Source organism: Esox lucius, chromosome 12 (assembly GCF_011004845.1).
Source record: "Esox lucius isolate fEsoLuc1 chromosome 12, fEsoLuc1.pri, whole genome shotgun sequence".
NCBI lineage: Eukaryota > Metazoa > Chordata > Actinopteri > Esociformes > Esocidae > Esox > Esox lucius.
This window is the reverse complement of record NC_047580.1, coordinates 10,328,320-10,348,964: the sequence shown is the minus strand read 5'-3', so window position 1 is coordinate 10,348,964 and position 20,645 is coordinate 10,328,320. Positions and strand designations below refer to the sequence as shown.

Here is a 20,645-nt window from a genome sequence, read left to right as displayed (position 1 = left end):
ATAGATATATAGATATATAAAGGGAATGAGTAGAGGGTCTGTCTTAGTGACAGTAATCCGCTTTGCTCCACAGAGCCAGTGCACTAAAGGAAGGTTCCTCTTTCAACCGCTTGTCTGTAACAGCGTGTGTTTTTGCCTTGGCGACTCAGGGGTGGTTGTGGTGTGGGGGGTGTCCTTTTATCCCCCCCCCCCCCCCCCAGCTGCTCAGGGCCTGAAATATTTAACAAGGACTGCACTATTTTGGGATTTGTGCTCCGTTTGTTTTGGAGCTTATGTAATAATAAACCCATTTGTGTTTCAACACAGCGCACACGGCTGTGTTTGGTGTATGCCATTCTCAGACAAACACTCACTTGGCAAAGTGAGGCTAAGTGTGTGCTGCCATTGTCAACATGATGCAAGGTTATTTTGAATGACAGCAGGGATTGAGAATGTACAGTATGTAGCTCCAAATGCTAATCCGTTCCATTTAATGTGAAGGTATTTCAGTTTTTTTTGTCCTTTTATGCAGTCTGTCTGTCTCTCGCTGGTTTTGCACCCGCTGTACAAATTGTTGTGTTCGATTTCAGAACAGCACTGAATACCATTACTTTATATTTCAACTTACCTACTGTGATGGAAAATGTGTGTCCACACTTAAAATCTATCAAATGACCTGTTATTCATTCATAACATTGATTCATAACATTCATAACATTGGTGGTTGCGTAAGGTACCACTGTAGCATGGGTTCAAATATGAAAATGCTCTTTCTGTAAAAACATTATTTCCCCACTTAGTCTGTCCATTAAAACATACAAATGCCTGAACATACATGTATAATTGATACATAATAGTGGCCTGGTGTTTTCCAGCCATCTGGGCTTCTACCTTCAGCCAGTGATTTCTGCACACTCTCATCTATCTTTCACTCTGTCAATAAAACATAATATAAACTAAAGGAAAAAAGTAGCCTAATGGTTTGAACATCTGACCAGAGACCAAATGGTTGCTGGATTGAATCCCTGAGCTTGCAAGGTGAAACATCTGTTGTTCAGTTCCTAAGCAGGAAGGGTAACCTTAATTGCTGTCAGGTTACTGCTGAAAATGAAAATGTGTTCTTAGTCATACTTACGTGGTAAAATAATAATGCTACATATACATATTTCAAACCAACTTTATTCATAATTTACACATACAAGCTTCACATTGCTTAGTCTTTAGATGTTATTGATCTCTCACTCTTTTCTCTTTCTCTCTCTCTCACCCCATCTCTCTTCTTTCCTTACTCTCCAGTGAGGTGTCAGATTCTCTGACTCATGCTCTGGGGTGGAGGATGGGAGGAAAGTGGGAGGAAGGCATGAAAGAGCAGATGAAGAGGGGGAAAGTCATTTTGCAGATAGAAACAATGACCTTCATCCAGTAAGAGGACTGGAATAAAAGCTTGAGTTAATACTCAGCTAAAGTGTATTCAGTACAGTGCCAATAAGAATTCAGAATGATGTACTGTACAAATGCAAACTTCGTATTAAAGTGATATTTGCTATTGCAACTGAAAACAAGGAACATTACCCAATGAACTACTGACTAAATTACTGATTAGTAGATTAGGACCTTGTTTTTTAAATCAACCAAGTTAACAAAGCAGACGTAAAGCATGCTACAGTTCTACATTATACAATGGTACTGCTGTTGCCACTACAACCAACGTCAGCATCAATACAGCCTTTGACACAGTGTCACCATGTAGCTGGAACCAGCCGTCTCTCAGAGCAAAAGGATGAAAACACAGAAGCATGGCGTCTGTAATGTTCATTCATAATCTGGCTGTTTGCCTCTCATTGTTCTCTTCTCACAAGCTTTAATGAGACGACCCATGGTTTCTTTAATGACGGCACTGAACTCGTCACATAAGCCAATCCGACTGGCGTCATCTCATAATCGTCAGAGACTATTTACATTGACATTCCAGACATTTACAGTCGCTCTTCATAGTATTTATCTCCCTTGGTCTTTTCCACATTTTTATTGTGTGACAACATGAAAACTTTGTAAAATGTATTTAATCGGGAGTTTTTGCGACACATTTTGCGAAGTCAGTACCGTCAAAGTGAAAAATAAAACCAACAAATTGTTCTAAATGCACAACATTTGGTACACACGTTTGGCAGCAGTTACATTCATGAATGCATACCAGCTTTGCACATTGGGACACTGAAACAGTTTTGGCCACTCCAGTGTGATTTTGGCTGTATGTTCTGGGTCATTATACTGCTGGAAGATGAATTTTCTCAGGTCTGTTGCAGACATAAGCTGGTTAACTTACAGGATTTCTCTGTACTTCCCTGCGTCTATTTTGCCCTCTAACTTCACAAGCCCTCGAAGCCCTGACACAGAGAAGTATCCCCATAGCATGATGCTGTCACCACCATTTTTCCCAGGAGTGGTGGTGTAGTAGGCTTGCTATTTTGTCTCATCAGACAATGGAGTGTCTTTACTCTTGGTCTTAAAGTCTCACTCATTCCTTCAGGCAAACTCTAGCCAAGATTTGATGTGAGGTTTTTCAACATGGTCTTCTTTCCCCAGTTTCCCATAAAGGCCACTTTTGTGATGCATCCTGGGTTCTTGTTGCAGTATGGACATGTTACTTGGTAATTTAGTTTTTGTTAGGAAATGCACTAACCAACTGTGGGAACTCCCAGAGACAGGTGTGCTGCTATGGTGCTTGGCTGTTCTACTGGTCTCAGAAGAATTTTGCTTTGTTAATTCATGGCCAGGCGTTGTACAGGTGTGGTTTGGACGTCCTTGGCTGCTTTCAATTTGTGTGATTATTTAGGCTTGTCCATTTCCTCAAGCGTCAACTTGATGCAACATTTTGTCTAGCAGCAGTGTGGTCGCCTGCAACTAAGTCTTTCTCCAGACCAACTCAGGAGAACTCACATTTCTCACCTCCCTCACCAAGTCTTTGCTGAGCACGAGCTGTACCAGCGGACCCTCAAGATGGCCAGAGTAGCTTCCCTCTTAAAGAGTCTAACACTTGACCTTTCTGATGTCAAAAACCACAGGCTGGAAACCCTTTCTGTCTTTCCTTTCCAAGAATCTCCGCCCAACTTTCTTCTTACTCTCCCAGAACAATGTCCTCTAACCTAACAAGTCAGGATTCAAAACAGGACACTCTACCGCGACTGCTTTTCTCTGCGTAACAGAAGCTCTTCACACTACCCAACCTAACTCATCCTCCTTGCTCTATCTCCCGCCACTTCGGGGCAGTTCCCTATCATTGCAGTCAAAGCTTTTCTCTGTCTTTGCACCTCAATGGTGGAACCAGCTTCCTTTGGACAAAAACACTTTAAAAACTTTCACAGAGTACTTAAAATAATTGCACTGTCACCACCTCGGTCTGTTGTCTTTAAAATAAACATAAAACTTTTTATGTTTTATGTTTATTTGTATATGGGCTTCTTTCGAGCACTGACCTTTGCCGATAACTAATTAGTTGATTAGAATGCACTTACTACTAAACTGTGTAGTTGATTCGCCTAAGCTCTTTAAAAATGTATGCACTTACTGTAAGTGACTGTATATTTGAGCATTTGCTAAATTTTATTATTATTTAAATTTGGAATTAGTTCAGAACATTTTTCAAATGTAATTTTTCCCATTGACATTATGACTTTTTTTTTTGTAGATTAGTGTAAAAAAATCCTAATTAAATCAGGTGACGTGGAGTGGATTGGGTGATGTGGAGAGGATTTGATTTCCTGCTGTAACAACAATGGAATGTGGAAAAGTCAGAATTTTGTGAGTCATTTTTATTTTTATGTAACGAATGTCAACCAGAAAGTACATTGCTCTCTCTTGTTTTGCTTGTTTCCACAGGGTTTTGTTGTACATTGCTAGCAAATGATGAAGCATGAGATAATACAAATCAGAAAGAAATTGCCGTTTATGTATGACCTGAGAGTCAAACTGATTACATGCCATCACCCATATCCACTTATCATACAAGCTACATTTAAAAAAAAAAACTCTAATTATAGTGCCAGACTGCTCCCCCTACCATCTAAGGAGTCTAGGTGGATTGATACGTCATCAAGTGGCCATTACAAAATGTGTCTCATCCACACTTTGATTCCCTGTAGAATGCTCTAAGCATTTGGTCTTGTTCAATCTCTTGCTGCTGTGTCACGTTGGCTCTGCCACAGGAAAACGTTCCCACTCATTCTGTTCGCCTGAGAATGAACTCAGAATACATGTGAAAAAGATTCTCTTAGAAAACCACATCAGTAAGCGCCCGCACTGAGCTGAGGCTCGGGTGGTGAGTTGGCCAGGCAGCGGTGTACCGTGGCAGGGCAGGGCTGTAGCAGTAAGCTGGTTTAAGTACCAGGAGACAGGCGCGGGCTCTGTCTGCCCACCCTCTCCAGGGCGCTGGGCTTGACTGGGCTTGACTGGGCTTGACAGGGAGCACAAAACGCAGGGCCGACAGACACAGTTCCACAATGAATTCTAGATCTGACACACAGACCAGTGGAAGAAGGGTTGCCCCCCTTGAGCAAAGGCTTGACCCTTCCCATTACAAGTGACAGAGAAGGAGAGCGAGACTCTGAGACATAAAACACAGGTCTTTAATTTCATGCCTCTCTTGTTCCTTCGCAGCCTCTTCATCTCTCTCCCTCGCCCCTCTGGCTCTCTCCCTCGCCCCTCTTCATCTCTTTTCCTCGCCCCTCTGGCTCTCTCCCCCCCTCTCCCTACATCCCTGTCACTTTTGGTATTTTGCTCTCTTCTTATCCATCTTCTCTGTCTCAATCTCTCTCTCCATCTCTGTCTATGTCTCTCTCTGTCTTTCTCCTTTCTCTGAGGAGCAAAGTGAAAAGAAGCCATGTTCATGGAACCATATTGTTCTCAAGTGGAACCAAATGTCTTTAATGTCTTTACATAACAGACTTGGCAATGTTTATTTCTAGCATGTGGATGCACATGACACTTCGCCTAGAGAGTTTCCAAACAGATCAGACATGATTGTGGCTTACTGCATATTGGTAATACAAATCAAATTGTAATTAGTACTATATCACTTGTCCTAAAGTGCTAAATTAAGTCTTAGCAAGGTACTGGCTTCAATTTTACTGACACATTAAATTTGACACTTTCCAACCAATTACTTACATAGATATTCTTACAGATATACTAAATATGGCTGAGCACGTATCAGAAATCTTCAAAGGCTGTGCACAGCTGCAGCAACAAATATCCTGCTGACCCAGAGGAGGTAAAATATGTTGTTTTATGTGTGAAGTAGGCAAGTTTTTTTCCCCCAGATGGTAGATTGGGACAACCTGTCTGGTTTATCATAGAGGCATTGTGCCTTGTGAAAGACACTGCGTTATGACATTTTTATTTCCATTGCCTTCTTTTTCAAAGAATCCCATGGGAGAACTATTTAGAAATTTTGCAGAATTTGTCATAATTCTCTTTTTTTCCAAGTCTTCACTGACTGAATAAACCATACTATTTTATTGTTGGATTTAGCTTATCCTGTTGCTTCTTCGTAATTAGAATCTCTGCCCTTTCACTCTCATTTGGTGCCTACTGTAACACAGACAGGCAAGGTATTTCAATGGGCTTTTCTGAAAGAATGGACAAAGCATGCTCCCTAAAGAGCTCATTAGGGTTTGGAGTGATGTCAATAAAATGTAAGTGCCTGTCTGACTACTATTGCTTGCTGAAGGGGTTGGGCTGTAATCTGGGGTGGGATTGCAATGTTTCGAAGTACAGTCAAACGACTAAAGTAATAAATCGCAAATAATCGCAAAATATTCAATAATTAAAAGCAATTAATCATCATTTTAGGACATGATCAAATTTGTCCCTAAATTAAAAAAACAGCCCTATAGTTGAAGTAAGTTAAAATTTGGTGTGAATTGGGTCATCACGTGGGAGCCTGCAAACAGTAGCTTTCCTAATGGATGGTTGACCACAACCAAATTCATGTGTCTTTATTAAATAATAAAGGGATAAGGTGGGGAACTTGAACAATAGGCAAAGGCAATATTATGCAATATAGCTTGAGATATTTATCTACAAACATTAATCAGATTAAATATGTCATTTTTGCACAACCTGTAAGTTGTTTGTTTATTTAAGAACAGCTTTTAGCTGTGGTATATTGGACATACACTCACCTAAAGGATTATTAGGAACACCATACTAATACTGTGTTTGACCTCCTTTCGCCTTCAGAACTGCCTTAATTCTACGTGGCATTTTTTCAACTAGGTGCTGAAAGCATTCTTTAGAAATGTTGGCCCATATTGATAGGATAGCATCTTGCAGTTGATGGAGATTTGTGGGATGCACATCCAGGGCACGAATCTCCAGTTCCACCACATCCCAAAGATGCTCTATTGGGTTGAGATCTGGTGACTGTGGGGGCCATTTCAGTACAGTGAACTCATTGTCATGTTCAAGAAACCAATTTGAAATGATTTGAGCTTTGTGACATGGTGCATTATCCTGCTGTAAGTAGCCATCAGAGGATGGGTACATGGTGGTCATGAAGGGATGGACATGATCAGAAACAATGCTCAGGTAGGCCGTGGCATTTAAACGATGCCCAATTGGCACTAAGGGGCCTAAAGTGTGCCAAGAAAACATCCCCCACACCATTACACCACCACCACCACCACCAACAGAAATCGAGACTCATTAGACCAGGCAACATTCTTCCAGTCTTCAACTGTCCAATTTTGGTGAGCTCGTGCAAATTGTAGCCTCTTTTTCCTATTTGTAGTGGAGATGAGTGGTACCCGGTGGGGTCTTCTGCTGTTGTAGCCCATCCGCCTCAAGGTTGTGCGTGTTGTGGCTTCACAAATGCTTTGCTGCATACCTCGGTTGTAACGAGTGGTTATTTCAGTCAAAGTTGCTCTTCTATCAGCTTGAATCAGTCGCCCCATTCTCCTCTGACCTCTAGCATCAACAAGGCATTTTCTCCCACAGGACTGCCGCATACTGGATGTTTTTCCCTTTTCACACCATTCTTTGTAAACCCTAGAAATGGTTGTGCGTGAAAATCCCAGTAACTGAGCAGATTGTGAAATACTCAGACCGGCCCGTCTGGCACCAACAACCATGCCACGCTCAAAATTGCTTAAATCACCTTTCTTTCCCATTCTGACATTCAGTTTGGAGATTGTCTTGACCAGGACCACACCCCTAAATGCATTGAAGCAACTGCCATGTGATTGGTTGATTAGATAATTGCATTAATGAGAAATTGAACAGGTGTTCCTAATAATCCTTTAGGTGAGTGTATACCACAACCTCTCGTGCCTAACTGCTAACATATACAGCGACTAGCAGCCAAGGGTTCAAACCACCCAGTTTATGAATATATTTACTGTATATAAATACTTATATACAGTTTGCATTTGATAAATGCCTAAAGCCTGCTATCCATAGAGATCACCAGACACTGGTTATCTTCCCTGGTGATGCTCTGCCAGACCAGTGATGCTCTGCCAGACCAGCCATCTTTAGTTCATGTTTATTTTGGCCAGTCAAGTATATTCCAAAAAATGCTGCAAGGTGAAGTGAATTCCGTGAGTTTTGAGGCTGTTGGTTATGAGCCAAAAAGATTCTGTGAGCCAACAAGATTCTTTGAGCCAACATTATTCTCGGAGCCAACAAGATCTTTCTGTAGTCTTTCTGTAGTTTGGCTATGATTTATCTGCATTGTGAAGGCTATCTTGACACTTTGGTTCTCATGTGATCAGACACCAGCCACCGACTCCAAATGCAAATTAAAACTCTAGAAGCAAGACTAGACATTGACAATTCTCTTGTGCATCCCCGAATGAAGCAAACAAACAAAACTGTTTAACAAGAGCTGTGAAGCCAAGTATCCAATACTTTTGGCACCCTTAAATGGGAGAACAATGTACACTTTCTGCTGCTATTTCTAAATGGTTCATCCATGATGGATGAACATTCAGTCCTATGAAAGCTGTCAGTCTCTTCTTTAACCCAATATCATTTCAAGTGCTGGAGTACAGAGACAAAATAGCTAAATGTGTGTTACTGTCGAAATACTAATGGACTACTGCACTGTATTATTATTATTATTTTATTCAGTTATCCATCTTCATGATCTGGAAACAATTCAACTATAGAGATGAAATGGAAATGTACTCCTCATTTAAAACAAAATGTCTCTGAATAGGGGAAATAGCTGAATTGGGGAAATACAATTGATCCTATCCAGCCCCGGCCAGCTTATGTAGTATAAAAGGCGCCACGGCAGTTGCTGGGTCTCCTAGACGACTCTCTCCCTTCAAACGTCCCAGCAGCTGAAGACCTTGTGATCAAAGCCTCTCCTTCCCTGTAATAAAAGTGGACACCCTCTCCCTTTGTGTTTCGGGGGCGGGCAGATTCCTATCCTTCTGCTGATGTCCGTGATCATGTGTGACTACTCGTGTGTGGCGTGTGTGAACTGTGATGTGGTCTGAGCCGCAAGTCGACACCCTTTATCTGGCCTTTTCATGCGTCTAAGAGGGGAAACCCTATCCTCGTATCCCTTTGTGTTTATCGAGCGGAACCCTATACCCCGCGCCCTTCGAATGTAGGGTATGCAGAGGGAACCCTGTTTCTTCCGACTCCATGGTGATGAGGTCTGTCACCATTCCTGAGCCCCTTTGGTTCCCCACCATCTCCCTGAGGCCAGGACCCGGAGTGGTGCCCAGGCTTGCCACTGTGTCCCCGTGCTGGCGACATCTTTGTTTCAGAACAGGTGCCCACTCGTTGAGACAAGTGGGTCAAACAAAACCCTTTTCGTCGGCTGCCATCCCTCTGGACACTTCTAGGAACACAGATACAGAGAAAACAATCAGCTTGGCCTGTCAACGGACGACAGGAGTGTTGCTTTTATTTGTCACGTCTTTGATATGCACTGCAAAAGAGGAATGACGTTTCCGTTGAAGAGCGCCAACAATTTGTTATTCTTTTGAGTGTAAAAATAACCAGAACAGTTAAAGGCATTTATTTTGGGCTTCTTTGTTTAATTCTTCATTTAGTTTGAAGCTATCTTTTATATTGATATCCTCCCCACCCAAGTAATTCCTCATTATAGGAGCAATAATTTGAGTTAGTCATCTGAATACCGTGTTACAACTATTTGCAATTAGTCAACTGTGTGATGTTCGTCGGACATACTGAGAGACAGATCTGCAGGGCCATGGATTTGCCTAAGCTTCCCTTCACCCCCCATTCTTATCCAGCAATGCAGGCCTGTACCTTCCCTGTCCTGAGTTATGAGTAGAGCTAAGTTCTAATTTAGAAACAGAGGGCCTCTGTTGGTTCTGGAACACTAGTGCTTGGGATTCTGAGAATGGGCTTGTTCAGAGGCTCATCACACAGACACACAACACATGCCTTGTTATCGGACCAGATAAGGCACATAATGATCCCTTCAGCCATTAACTCCTAATGCAATAAAGTGCTAACATTTCAGCCATGCACTACAGTGCCGATAGCATAATGTAGTTAGCACGCTGTTATGTAAATGCGTGAGGCATGATAATCAGATGGGTTTCAGGGAATGATCCAGCACAAACCCAATGGTAGACACAGTGCTTGTTTTTTATTTTTTTGCCTATTCTGTTCATCTGTAGTACACCTACTACCGCTGTTTTGTGACATAATTGTGTGAGGCGTAAATACAAGTGATTTAAACAAGTTAGGTCAAACGCGTTGATGTTTTTCTGAAAGGCAGAGTTGTTCCCGACACTTTTTGCCCCTTATCGCTGCCACACTCTGGCCGGCACAGACAGGCCAACGTGGCAAAGCTGTGGTCGAGAACAGGACACCGCCGGCTTAGACAAGCAGTAGCCAGGCTACCTCAACGTATGACATTCAGAGAGGTCTGGTGTGTTTTAAAAGCATCAGCTTGCATACTGTACATAAATAAACAGATTGATGGCTGATGAGTGAAGACAATAAACCTGCCTGGATCAGACGCCCTCTCAGGAATAGCACCTCGTCAAACAGTGGACTCCCTTTGATTAAACACGATCTCTGCACCCACGACAAACCACGACCTGCCTGGAGAAAAACAACACAGGCACTCGTTTCGCGTCTGCATGCTGCGCCAACAAATCTTGACAAGTTTATTGAAGGTGGCGAGCTAATATAAGGAGGCACATGCTGGAAGCCTGAGCGAGCGATCGTGTTTCTCTGTGACGGCTTCAACCGTAGGCCAGCGGCGGCGTTCTTGGGTGTTGTATGTGGAATGCACTTGGCGGATGGTCAGCGGCGTTCCTGTACAAGTGGCCTTGACCAGGGAGGATGGGTTACAAGGGTCGCTCTACGGGGGACAAGTGTACAGCATAATTCGCATGCAGGGACTGCGTTGTCAGCTGGGCTGTTCACGAGGAGTGAACAAATTACACCTATGTGTGTTATTGTGGAGAGATGGGCCTGCTCTGTGTGTGTGTGTATGTGTGTGTACTCCATTGCATATTGTGCCAGAGTTGGGGTTGATTCCGCTTCATTTCAGGAGGTGAATGCAATAATACATCATTTGAAAATACTCTAAAAATACCAGGGAAAAAAACATGGGCAATTTCCTGTTTAAATTGTTTTCTTTTTTTGCTACTTCCCGAATTGACTGGGGCTGACGTAGCATTGGGTGAAGTACTCTAGACGATAACACAATAAACTATGATTTATCAAAATCTCTCAAATATTATAGAACAATTTATATGCTGTTTGGGACTGTTACTATGATACTATGTGGGACTGATACTATGTGCAGCAGTAGGCTATGTATATAACCAAGCCTGTCTTTCAGATGTCTGGGAAGACTATAGTCAGAAGCAGGGCTGGCCCTAGGCATTAGCGACATAAGCGGCCACTTAGGGCCCCCAACAGCCAGGGAACCCCAGACTCCTAGTGAGCCGCGCTTCACAAGGGAAATAAAATGTTGCTTAGGGCCCCAAAAGGCTAGGGCCGGCACAGGTCAGAAGCCACTGTAAATTGGAAACACATTTTCAGAAGCTAATTATAGAGTTTATGTTCCCAAAATGCTGAGCACCCAGGTGACTCTTGCATAAATCACATATCACAAACACCGACATATAACCATTAGTAGTAAACAGTCGTTTTGGGTCCAGTGTAAGGGCTTCTTCCTTGCTAGATGTGTTGTACATGTTTGATTGTTGCACCTTCCAGCCGTCTTACTCGTGTCTTTCTTGGTCTATCATTGTGCATTTTCAACCTGATACTATTCTTTCTGGTGTCAGAGAAGCACAGCAAAACGCAACACATAATCCTTAATCAACACGCAGTGCAACTGAAAACTACTGGAAGTTGTGCTGTAATTAAATGCAACACTACTCTCTGAAACACTACTATTTTGCTATTGTAGTCTACAATTAATAAGTCTGAAATGAACAAACATTGCATAAGCCATGTTCTGTACCCAGGGGTATCGTATCATTTTGGTCTCAGGCTCTCTCCGTCCTCTCTGATTATAGGGATGTTAGCTCCTAGCAGTCTTGTCTTGTGCTCACTAACACCCACTCATTGTCCATCAGGCTTGAACTCCAGAGTATCGTGGTAACCTGCAACTAACAAGGGCACCCCTATAAGTCGAAGGCCTGCATTATACCGTTGTTCCTCACTGTACATCTCTTATGGATGACCATTGATTTACTGGATCAAGGGACGACATTAATGTGCACTTCAATGGACAAACCTTGCATGTAAACAGGAAGTTGTGAACTCATTAGAGCCTTCTGTTGTCGTTAGTGCCCTCTTGGGTTAGTCTGTGATGTTTGCATGGTACTCTCTCAATCAGCAGCATTGAGCCAGTGCAAGTGCTGTGTCGTCTGGTTACATTGCTCTTCTCCAATGAAGAAATTTGATAGAACTATGTGAAAAATATTTTTTTTGTCGCAGAGAAAACACAAAATTGGGTATCCCCAATTGATTGTAGTACACGCTGTTTACATTTTATGAGATAAATGGCAGTCACGGTTTTCCTCATGGTTTTTAACTAACATCTCCTCCATAGATGTCTCATGGAAATGTTTTGACACCCTGAAAATGTATCAATATATCTGCTGTTAGGAACATCCATGAAAGACATCCAATGGGTCTGTCAATCAAGGACTACCACAACTACACACACATTGACTTATAGCGCGATCGTTATGACATGGAGGATTTTTCAGATGCTCCATTCCACATTCTGACATAATAGAGGATGTTGTTTAGCATGAAAATTCAATCATGTTTGAAACAATTATGTGTGAAACAATTCTCACTGATCTAGAAATCTCAGAAACATGACACAAACCACCTTAGGGTCCCCCAGGATAAAATGTCCCTTTAAAGAGAGCTGTCTCTCTGGATTCTGTGTTCAGTTTCTGTGAAGCCATCAATGTTTGAGTAGGCGGGTTGTGGGTTAAGCCTTAAACAGCTACAGACAGCACAATGGCCATAGAGATCAAAGACTCAACATGTTACTGCGTGTTACTGAATTCATCTATTTTATAGGCATGCTTCATTTTAAGAATGCCAGTCGAGACATTTTCTTCACTGGCTTGCAAAGTTACTCTCCAGTTGATATTACAGTATAAAAAAGGTCTGATAGAGAGATCGAGACAATAACCCAACAAATGTGCTTGTGTCGAAATACCTAGTTTGAATGATAGCAAGCGGTTTTCACATCTAGCATTTTCTTCCCTTTGCTTCAGCAGAGCTTTGTAGGACTGGGGGAGTGACGACACGAGAGACAGAAAGAGCGGGAGCGAGAGCAGCGGCCTTCATCTGACAACGTGACCATTGGATGAACCTCGTTCATGCGTCTCCCTGTGTGCAACTCCCACATCACTATGAGCTGTGAGCAGGACTTTGGAGACGGGGGTCTGGGCGTGACCCTTACACTCCGACTGCTCATGCACGGCAAGGTACACGTGACATTACAGTTCATGTGGATGGAAAGTCATACTGGGAATGTGCAGGCGTCATTGTGAAAGGAGTGTGTGCAAATAGCAATGATCTGTAGGGAATTTGTTAAGGTATTGGCATTTAAAGGTAGGATTTTGGAGGGAATGTAATTAGGTGATTTTCGTCTCTCGTTTCTGCTCTGATTGGTCAGTAGAATTAAAAAAATACAGATGAGAGATTTCTGTTGAAACAGTTTTGGAGTCTCTGGAAAGCAGAAGTGGACATTTTAATAAATCTGCCAGTTTGTGAATATATTAAACTTATTTTTGTTTTATCTTCTGGCATTTTTAGGAGGTTGGCAGCATCATAGGAAAGGTGAGAATGCTTATATTTTTTTATCTGTCGCCAATGTTATTTATAGCTCTTATGTAAGGGGGCTTTCTGATGTAAGAGATATGCTGTTGTCACAGGGGATAACTGTTTTCAAATCAGTGAAGACCTTTTTCTAGACATAGTAATATTGTACAAAACAAATCGATGGTAATTTTCATCTTTTGAAAAGTGACACTTTACACCATGCTATTTTGATAGGATTCATGAACCAATCACCGTGATTTTCCCAATCAGCCAATGACTTTCCATTTTACTAAAAAAGCAAAAGATTCACAAGGCCTCCTGACACAAATCCACTGACATTATTTCCCCATGTTAAATGTAATTGCCTTAAACCAACCCACTTAAGATCCTCTCCATTCCTTAATGCAGTACAGTCATCCATCAAGCGAAAACATTAGTGCATTGACTGCAAACCTCCGGTTGAAACTGAGCTGCAAAAGCAGTTTAGTGTCTGCTAGGGGAGGGTGTGGGCTTCTCTCTGCCCCCTCGCTGGCTTCCATTAGCCCTGCAGCCCAATATTAGAAAACAAGCTAAGAGCAAGTGAGGGAGTGAAATCACGATGAGAGGTATAAATACATTTAGGTTAGGGAGAGAGTGAAGGGAAGACAGCGAACCCAGAACAGAGGGGATAAGAGATTGAAAACAAGACAGGGATGAGAAACATACCAGGGAAGAGAGACAGAGACTGACTAAGCGGATGAAGAGACAAGGAATGGGGATGAAGAGACAAGGAAACAAGGTGGGAGGGCATGATCTGTGGTGTTTGCCACACTGGGTGGAGAGAGGCCTGGAAGCAAGCTCTCCATCCAAATCACTGGTGTTAATAACTCCCTTCACCCTCCCATTCCTCATCACTGCCTCCCGGATAGCCTTCACACCCACAGCCTGGACAGAGTCCCCAATCACACGCTAGCATGCTATTTAGTACAGGACAGCAGCATCGCTGAGTACACTGAATGGGGTTGTTGTGCAGTTGTCAGCGTCATGGGGACGTGGGTGGTAGGGGAGGAGAATGATGGGCAGAGGCCAACATTAAAGTGATGGATGGGGAGGCAGTCTAAAGCTGGCTGAAGATGTACTGTATGGCAGAGGTGTGACTTCAATCTACTCCTGAGCCTGGGCAGTGTGGCTGGCTTGCTACTGGGTGGCTGACTGGCTGGCCACCAAGTGGCTGGCTGGCTACCGAGTGGCCGGCTGGCTACCGAGTGGCTGACTGCCTACCGAGTGGCCGGCTGGCTACCGGGTGACTGACTGCCTACCGGGTGGCTGACTGGCTGGCTACCGGGTGGCTGACTGGCTGGCTACTGAGTGGCTGGCTGGCTACCGACTGGCTGTCTGGTTCGCTACTCAGTGGCTGGCTACTGAGTGGGCCGAGTGACTAGCTGGCTGGTTGGTTGGCTGTAGCTGTCTGGTTGGCCAGTCAGGTAGCTACGCAGAATACATCTCACAAGGACAGGACCAATATTAACAATTAGAAGAGTAGAGGGCTACAGATATAAACATATAGGGGCTGTCCCAGTTACACATGTAGGATGTAGATGTTATGAGAACGCTTTGGCCCCATATACTGTTCAGAATGAAATAATACTTTTTTATTCAATATTAGCAAAGATTACTTTTCAATGGAGGGGAAATGTAGTCAATGTAAGGAGAGGTAACTGTTGTGTAAACACTTGAAGTACAGACAGATTAGCATCTGCAGTGTGTCGAAACCAGGAGAGGCTGGTACTTTATGTTCTCTTTCCTAGAAAAACTCCTATATACATATACTTAACTTCATATTTGTCCTTTATCTTCTCTTTCCCAGAAAGGAGAGACTGTGAAAAGAATACGAGAGGAGGTAATGTATCTTCACATCTACTGTCACTGTCCGTTGTGTGTAAGAGTGCTAATGCCATATCATAATAAATGCAAGTTGTTTGACTAAACTCATGTGTGTCCTGTACAGTCCAATGGGATACATTATTAAGTTAAGATAATACATACTTTAAGTACCGCTGGAATGGTATTTTGATATATGGTCTTTCACGTTTGTATTGTTGTTTGTTAAAATATTTATTTACTTTGAATTCACTAAATTCCTAAAGAAAACAATGTTATTTTTACACCATGCATTTTCCTTGAAACCTAAAAGCACTTTCCAAATGTTTAGCATAAATGGAAAAATGTCCCTTGTCATCCGTACTGCATCTGATCTGGTGGACTCACAAAACACAAACATGCCACCAAAATCTTTTTTTTTATCAGAATGAATATTGAATATCGAAATGACTCACAATTTTACGTGTAATACCTAAGCATATTCAAAAGAAAATACTTTTTTATTTAAGAATTACTGGATGGATTACTTGATGACTCACTCTTACTTGATGATTCACTGTTACTTGAGCCATTTAAATATGTATCTTTTAAAATATTGGACATATTTTCCACAACTGTGGAACTCTAATTCTAACCCTGTACAGTTTATCATTCAGCTCCAAATCTATCAATATCAATATGTTGTTTCTGCTTTAATATGCATTATTTATCTACAGTCTTGTTTTTCCAATCATTGTGTAGTCCAGACTTGTGGCTGATCAGGATCAGGAGTAGATTGAGTTTCATTAATATTAAGCCGAGACACTCTCTGGGTGTTTGATGGACTGGGATAGCGTACAGAACAGACCAGTACAGTCTGAACTGCCCATTGGCCAACGTTGCATTCTTTCTTTCAGTTAATAAGATTTCAATTTTCACGTGTTCTCCCTTCATCAGTCTTTCTCTGTTTCTGGCTTAGTATCAAGATCTCTTTCTGTCTCTTTTTCTGTCTCCTTGTCCTGTCACGTCACGTTTCATTTCCCCCTGTTTGTCAAAAGAAAATGTTTTGTCTCTCCATCCACCTCTTTCCACTTTTATGTCCTTCTGTTTTATCCCTCATAAACCTCAAGGGTGCAGTTGATCTGATGGCGCTTGATTAACTCGGCAAAAAAAAAGGAAAGTAATTTGATTGCCTTTGTGTTGGTTTCCACCCCTTTGACTCCTGGTGCAAAGCTATTATGTTTTCCTTTTGAAGCAGAATGACAAACAGTTGGACAGTTTGACTTGGGATCATCCAGTCCTGTTAAGCCACTGGATAAGTCAGTCATCCAAGGTAGTCATCCGTCCACCCGATACATCAGTCAGTCACTCGCCTTTAGTTAGTTCCTGCTGTGTGAGGATCTCTGGCTTCCACCAAAGGCCTTCATACTGTCAAAATGACTCATTGGAATGATTGTAACAGCCATCATGGAGGTTAAAGTAGCATTATGTCTCTAGTACACACATCACTTCTCCAGTCCCCTGGGCTCTGGAGGGATATGGAAGGGCAGTGTGTGGGGGTCTGAGCACTAGCCTGGGGTTTAGTTACAGCAAGGTCCATCCCTGAATGATGCTTCAGTTATTTATTGTTAGTCTGTGTCTGTGTCTGTTTCTGTGTCTGTGGAGCAGGGTGTATTTACTTCACTGCTGCAGTTTTCCATTCATTTGACCTGTTACATTATGTTCTTCATCCCTGAACCATCATACTGATACCTCTTCAACTTACTTTCATTGCACATCTATACATTCCACTTGTAATTTACATATACTTAATACTCGCAAAATTCCTGCCCTCTTCTATTTGTACTTCTGGTTAGATGCTGACTGCATTTTCGTGGTACTGTATTTGTACTTGTTCAATTACAACAAAGTTGAATCTAAACTATCTAATATAATCTTTTTTACTGGGCAAAAATATGTTGAAGCAATGTTATTTTTTGAGGATTGAAATCAACAGGGAAAAACGTTTTGACCAAAATCTCAGTGACACTGAAATGAGTTGACGACTCATACAATGTAAGTCAAAACAAGCCGTCGAATTGACGCCTGTGCCCTGGGTGACTTCCTCACTCATGCTGTCCTCAACTTACCACTCTGATCTTCCCTAACACTATTCTCTTCAACCGCATGCCGGGTCAGGTCTGAAACATGTCTCTTATCTAATGCTTTCTAAATACAGCTTGGCCCTGGATTTTGTCCCTTTCAGAGCGGTGCACGGGTCAACATCTCGGAGGGTTCTTGTCCGGAGAGGATCATCACCATCACAGGCTCCACAGAGAGTGTCTTCAGGGCCTTCACCATGATCACATACAAACTGGAAGAGGTAAGACGGCACTGTCATTTCCCCTTGCAGATTTCCACAGGCATGGCACAGATTACTTCATTTGATTTTCTCTCCATTTCCTAGTTTGCAATTTGATAATGTGTTGTTTATTTATACTGCAAAGCATTGATGACATTTTATAGCAAGGCTGCCTGTTCAGTTGGCTTATAGAGCAGATGAATTTGATATTGGATACTGGTCAGACATTTGATGCTGTTGGTGCACAATGCTTTTAGCTCTTCATGGACCATAGTGTGGTGTGAAGTATGGCTACACTGATGAATGCATTTGTCACCGGTCCTTTATGCACCGTAGTGACTTATTAAATTGAGCTTAACATTGAAACACACTTGACAAAGGACGGTTACAGACAATTGGCTATTATGGACGGCATCATTGTTTTGGGAGGGAGCATGCGTCAGTGCTCCAGGCTCGTTGGTGAAAGAGCAGATGACAACACGTCAACCTGCTAATTAATCAAACAGACAAGGTTTGGGTTTAGTCTCTTAATGAGAGTGGGCTTTGCCTCATACAGCAACAGCATCTTGCATCCGTTCTATGCATCAGCAGACTAATTAACATGATAGATTCGGGGGCATTTTTCAGCTAGCCCTGCTAGGTCTGGGACAGTCGCTCCCTGCGATAGAGGGGCCGATGGAGCCCAGTTTCATAGCATTCAGTAAACATGCCGGCTGAGAGCGGCGAACAGCATTCATTAAAGATCTTAAGCTCTCACCTCTTCCCAACCCTACCTTCAGACGAAACTCCGGAGTTGTCATGGCAACCTGTTTGCTGACCTTCAGCAGCATGTCTCACCATGCCTGTGTGCCTATGACATCTTTAATTAAAGCATGGGGGGGGGTGGGCGAATGTGACCAATGGGTATTGTAAAGAATTCATATCGTTCTCTCTACCGCTTAAAGGGCTTCACAACTGTTACTAGGGGATAGATTGTCCGCAACTCGATATTGGGTAGTTATTCCCATCATTACTTTGAACGCGAGGATTTAATCAGTTAGGTTGTCAATAAAATTGACTTAATCCAGTCATTTAAGAGCAAGAGAGTCCTATTTGAGTTTGGGTTGTAATTCTGTTCCTCTCTCCAGGGAGCATGGTGTAATGCTTTGTAAGGCCTACAATATGTTAAAAGGCAAATGTTTTCCCCAAAGTCTCTCTCTAACCATCCAGGCAGGCCACAACACATGTCTCATCACTCTAATTTTGGAGCCAAACTTTGGGGCATAGCCTCTGGTACTTTTGTGCTAGCAGTTTTAACTTTGAACTTTTAACCTTTTCATAAAGCAACCATCTTGAATGCTGCAGATGTTGATGGTTCTGCTCGCCACTAGTCACTGTTCTTTTCTTAAAGAAAACCAGAGAAAACCAGAAAAACTAAATGTCTGGCTATCCATTTTTGAGTGCCTCAGTGTCAGTAGTTAAAGCAAACAATCTCAACTCCAAACCTCTGCAATTCACAGATCAGACCTCCGCATCTTTCCCAGTATTTGATTGTTATTTTTTCCTACTAGCCCTGCATTCTACTGTTGTGTCTTACAAAAGTCTTAAACCTCCATTTCTGAATCATATCTTTTGAGATTGCACGCCGAAGTGTTTTCTCTTACAGCATGACAATGTTCCTACTTGCTGACCATGGTCCCAGAGGTGTAACAGGTCACAGTATATAGGCCAAATTTTACCCTTATTATGATTTCACAACCATTTTTGGACTTAATATCAGGACAAAACATCATGACCACTCACAGGTGAAGCGAATAACATTGTTCATCTCCTAACAAGGGCACATGTTAAGGTCTGGGTAGATTAGATGGTTAGCGAACAATCAGGGGACAAACCACAAACCTGCGACAGAGTGTTGGGCACTCAAGGCTCATTGATGCCCCAGGGCCAAAAAGGCTATCCCATCTGGCCCAAACTTACAAAAGGTCTACTGTGGCACAAGTCACAGAAAATGTTAATGATGGTTATGGGAGGAATAACACACAGGAATGTCACATTCCTGTGCGCCCACCCCCCTATGCTTTAATTAAAGATGTCATAGGCACACAGGGAGGAATGTCACAACACACAGTGCATCACACCCTGGGGCTGTGTAGCCACAGACCAGTCAGAGTGCCCATGATGACCCCTGTACCACTGTCAAAGTGCCTACAATGGGCATGCGAGCATCAGAACTGGACCTTGGAGCAGTGGAAGAAGGACCTCCAGTCCTGTTTTCTTTTACATCACGTGGACGGCCGTGTACGTGTGAGCCGTTTACCTGGGGAAGAGATGGCACCGGGATGCACTGTGTGAGGACGACAAGCCGGTGGAGGGAGTGTGATGCTCTGGGTAATGTTCTGCTGGGGAACCCTGGGTCCGGGCTTTCATGTGGATGTTACTTTGACGTGCCACCTACATAAACTTTGTTGCAGACCAGGTACACCTCTTCATGGCAGTGGTATTCCCTGATGGAAGTGGCCTCTCTCAGCAGGATAATGCGCCCTGCCACACTGCGCACATTGTTCAGGAATGGTTTGAGGTACATGATAAATATTTCAAGATGTTGCCCAGGCCTCCAAATTCCCCAGATCCAAATCCGATTGGGCATCAGTGCGATGTGCTGGACCAACAAGTCCTATCCATTGTGGCTCTACCAGACAACTTTCAGGATTTGGAGGATCTGCTGCTAATATCTTGGTGCCAGATATCACAGGACACCTTCAGGGGTCTTGTAGGGTCCATGCCTCTGCGGGTCGGCGCTGTTTTGGCGGCACACAGAGGATCAATCGCATATTAGGCAGGTGGTCATAATGTTTTAGCAGTACCATAAGATATTTATTTGAGTATTCTATATGTATTAAATTGGAATGCACAGATGAATTTGACAGTTGTTATTTCATCAGATCATAGACCTGATTCCATTGTGTTGTTATATGAAAGATCTGTTCCTACCTGACTTGAGTTTGGTGTGACATAGCTGTCAAACCTTTTGACTTTAAATGAAACTCATCATAGTTAATATTGGTAATTTTGCAATATGCTTGGTTTTCAGTATTGGTGGCAGACAAATTCAAGCCTTTCTTTAAATGTATTATCTGCCTCCTCCAGTTTTTCAGTACAGCAACATTATTATTAATATTAGTTGATTATACTTTTGTACAGT

The 20,645-nt window shown here is 42.6% G+C and overlaps 1 protein-coding gene across 4 annotated transcripts in view; it reads left to right on the top strand.

The window, feature by feature from the left end:
* LOC105030110 (poly(rC)-binding protein 4) overlaps positions 1–20,645 on the top strand; it is a 46,289-nt gene that overhangs the window by 10,592 nt on the left and 15,052 nt on the right. For 2 of the 4 annotated variants that reach the window (XM_010903774.4, XM_013136538.3), the window contains exons 2-5: positions 12,732–12,944; positions 13,276–13,299; positions 15,128–15,160; positions 17,366–17,482. In XM_010903774.4, the coding sequence (XP_010902076.1) occupies positions 12,837–12,944; positions 13,276–13,299; positions 15,128–15,160; positions 17,366–17,482 (282 nt within the window). In that variant the 5' untranslated portion in view covers positions 12,732–12,836. Of the gene's footprint in view, positions 1–12,731; positions 12,945–13,275; positions 13,300–15,127; positions 15,161–16,250; positions 16,454–17,365; positions 17,483–20,645 lie in introns of those variants that run through there. The other 2 variants (XM_010903776.4, XM_020051966.2) reach the window with 2 other exon arrangements.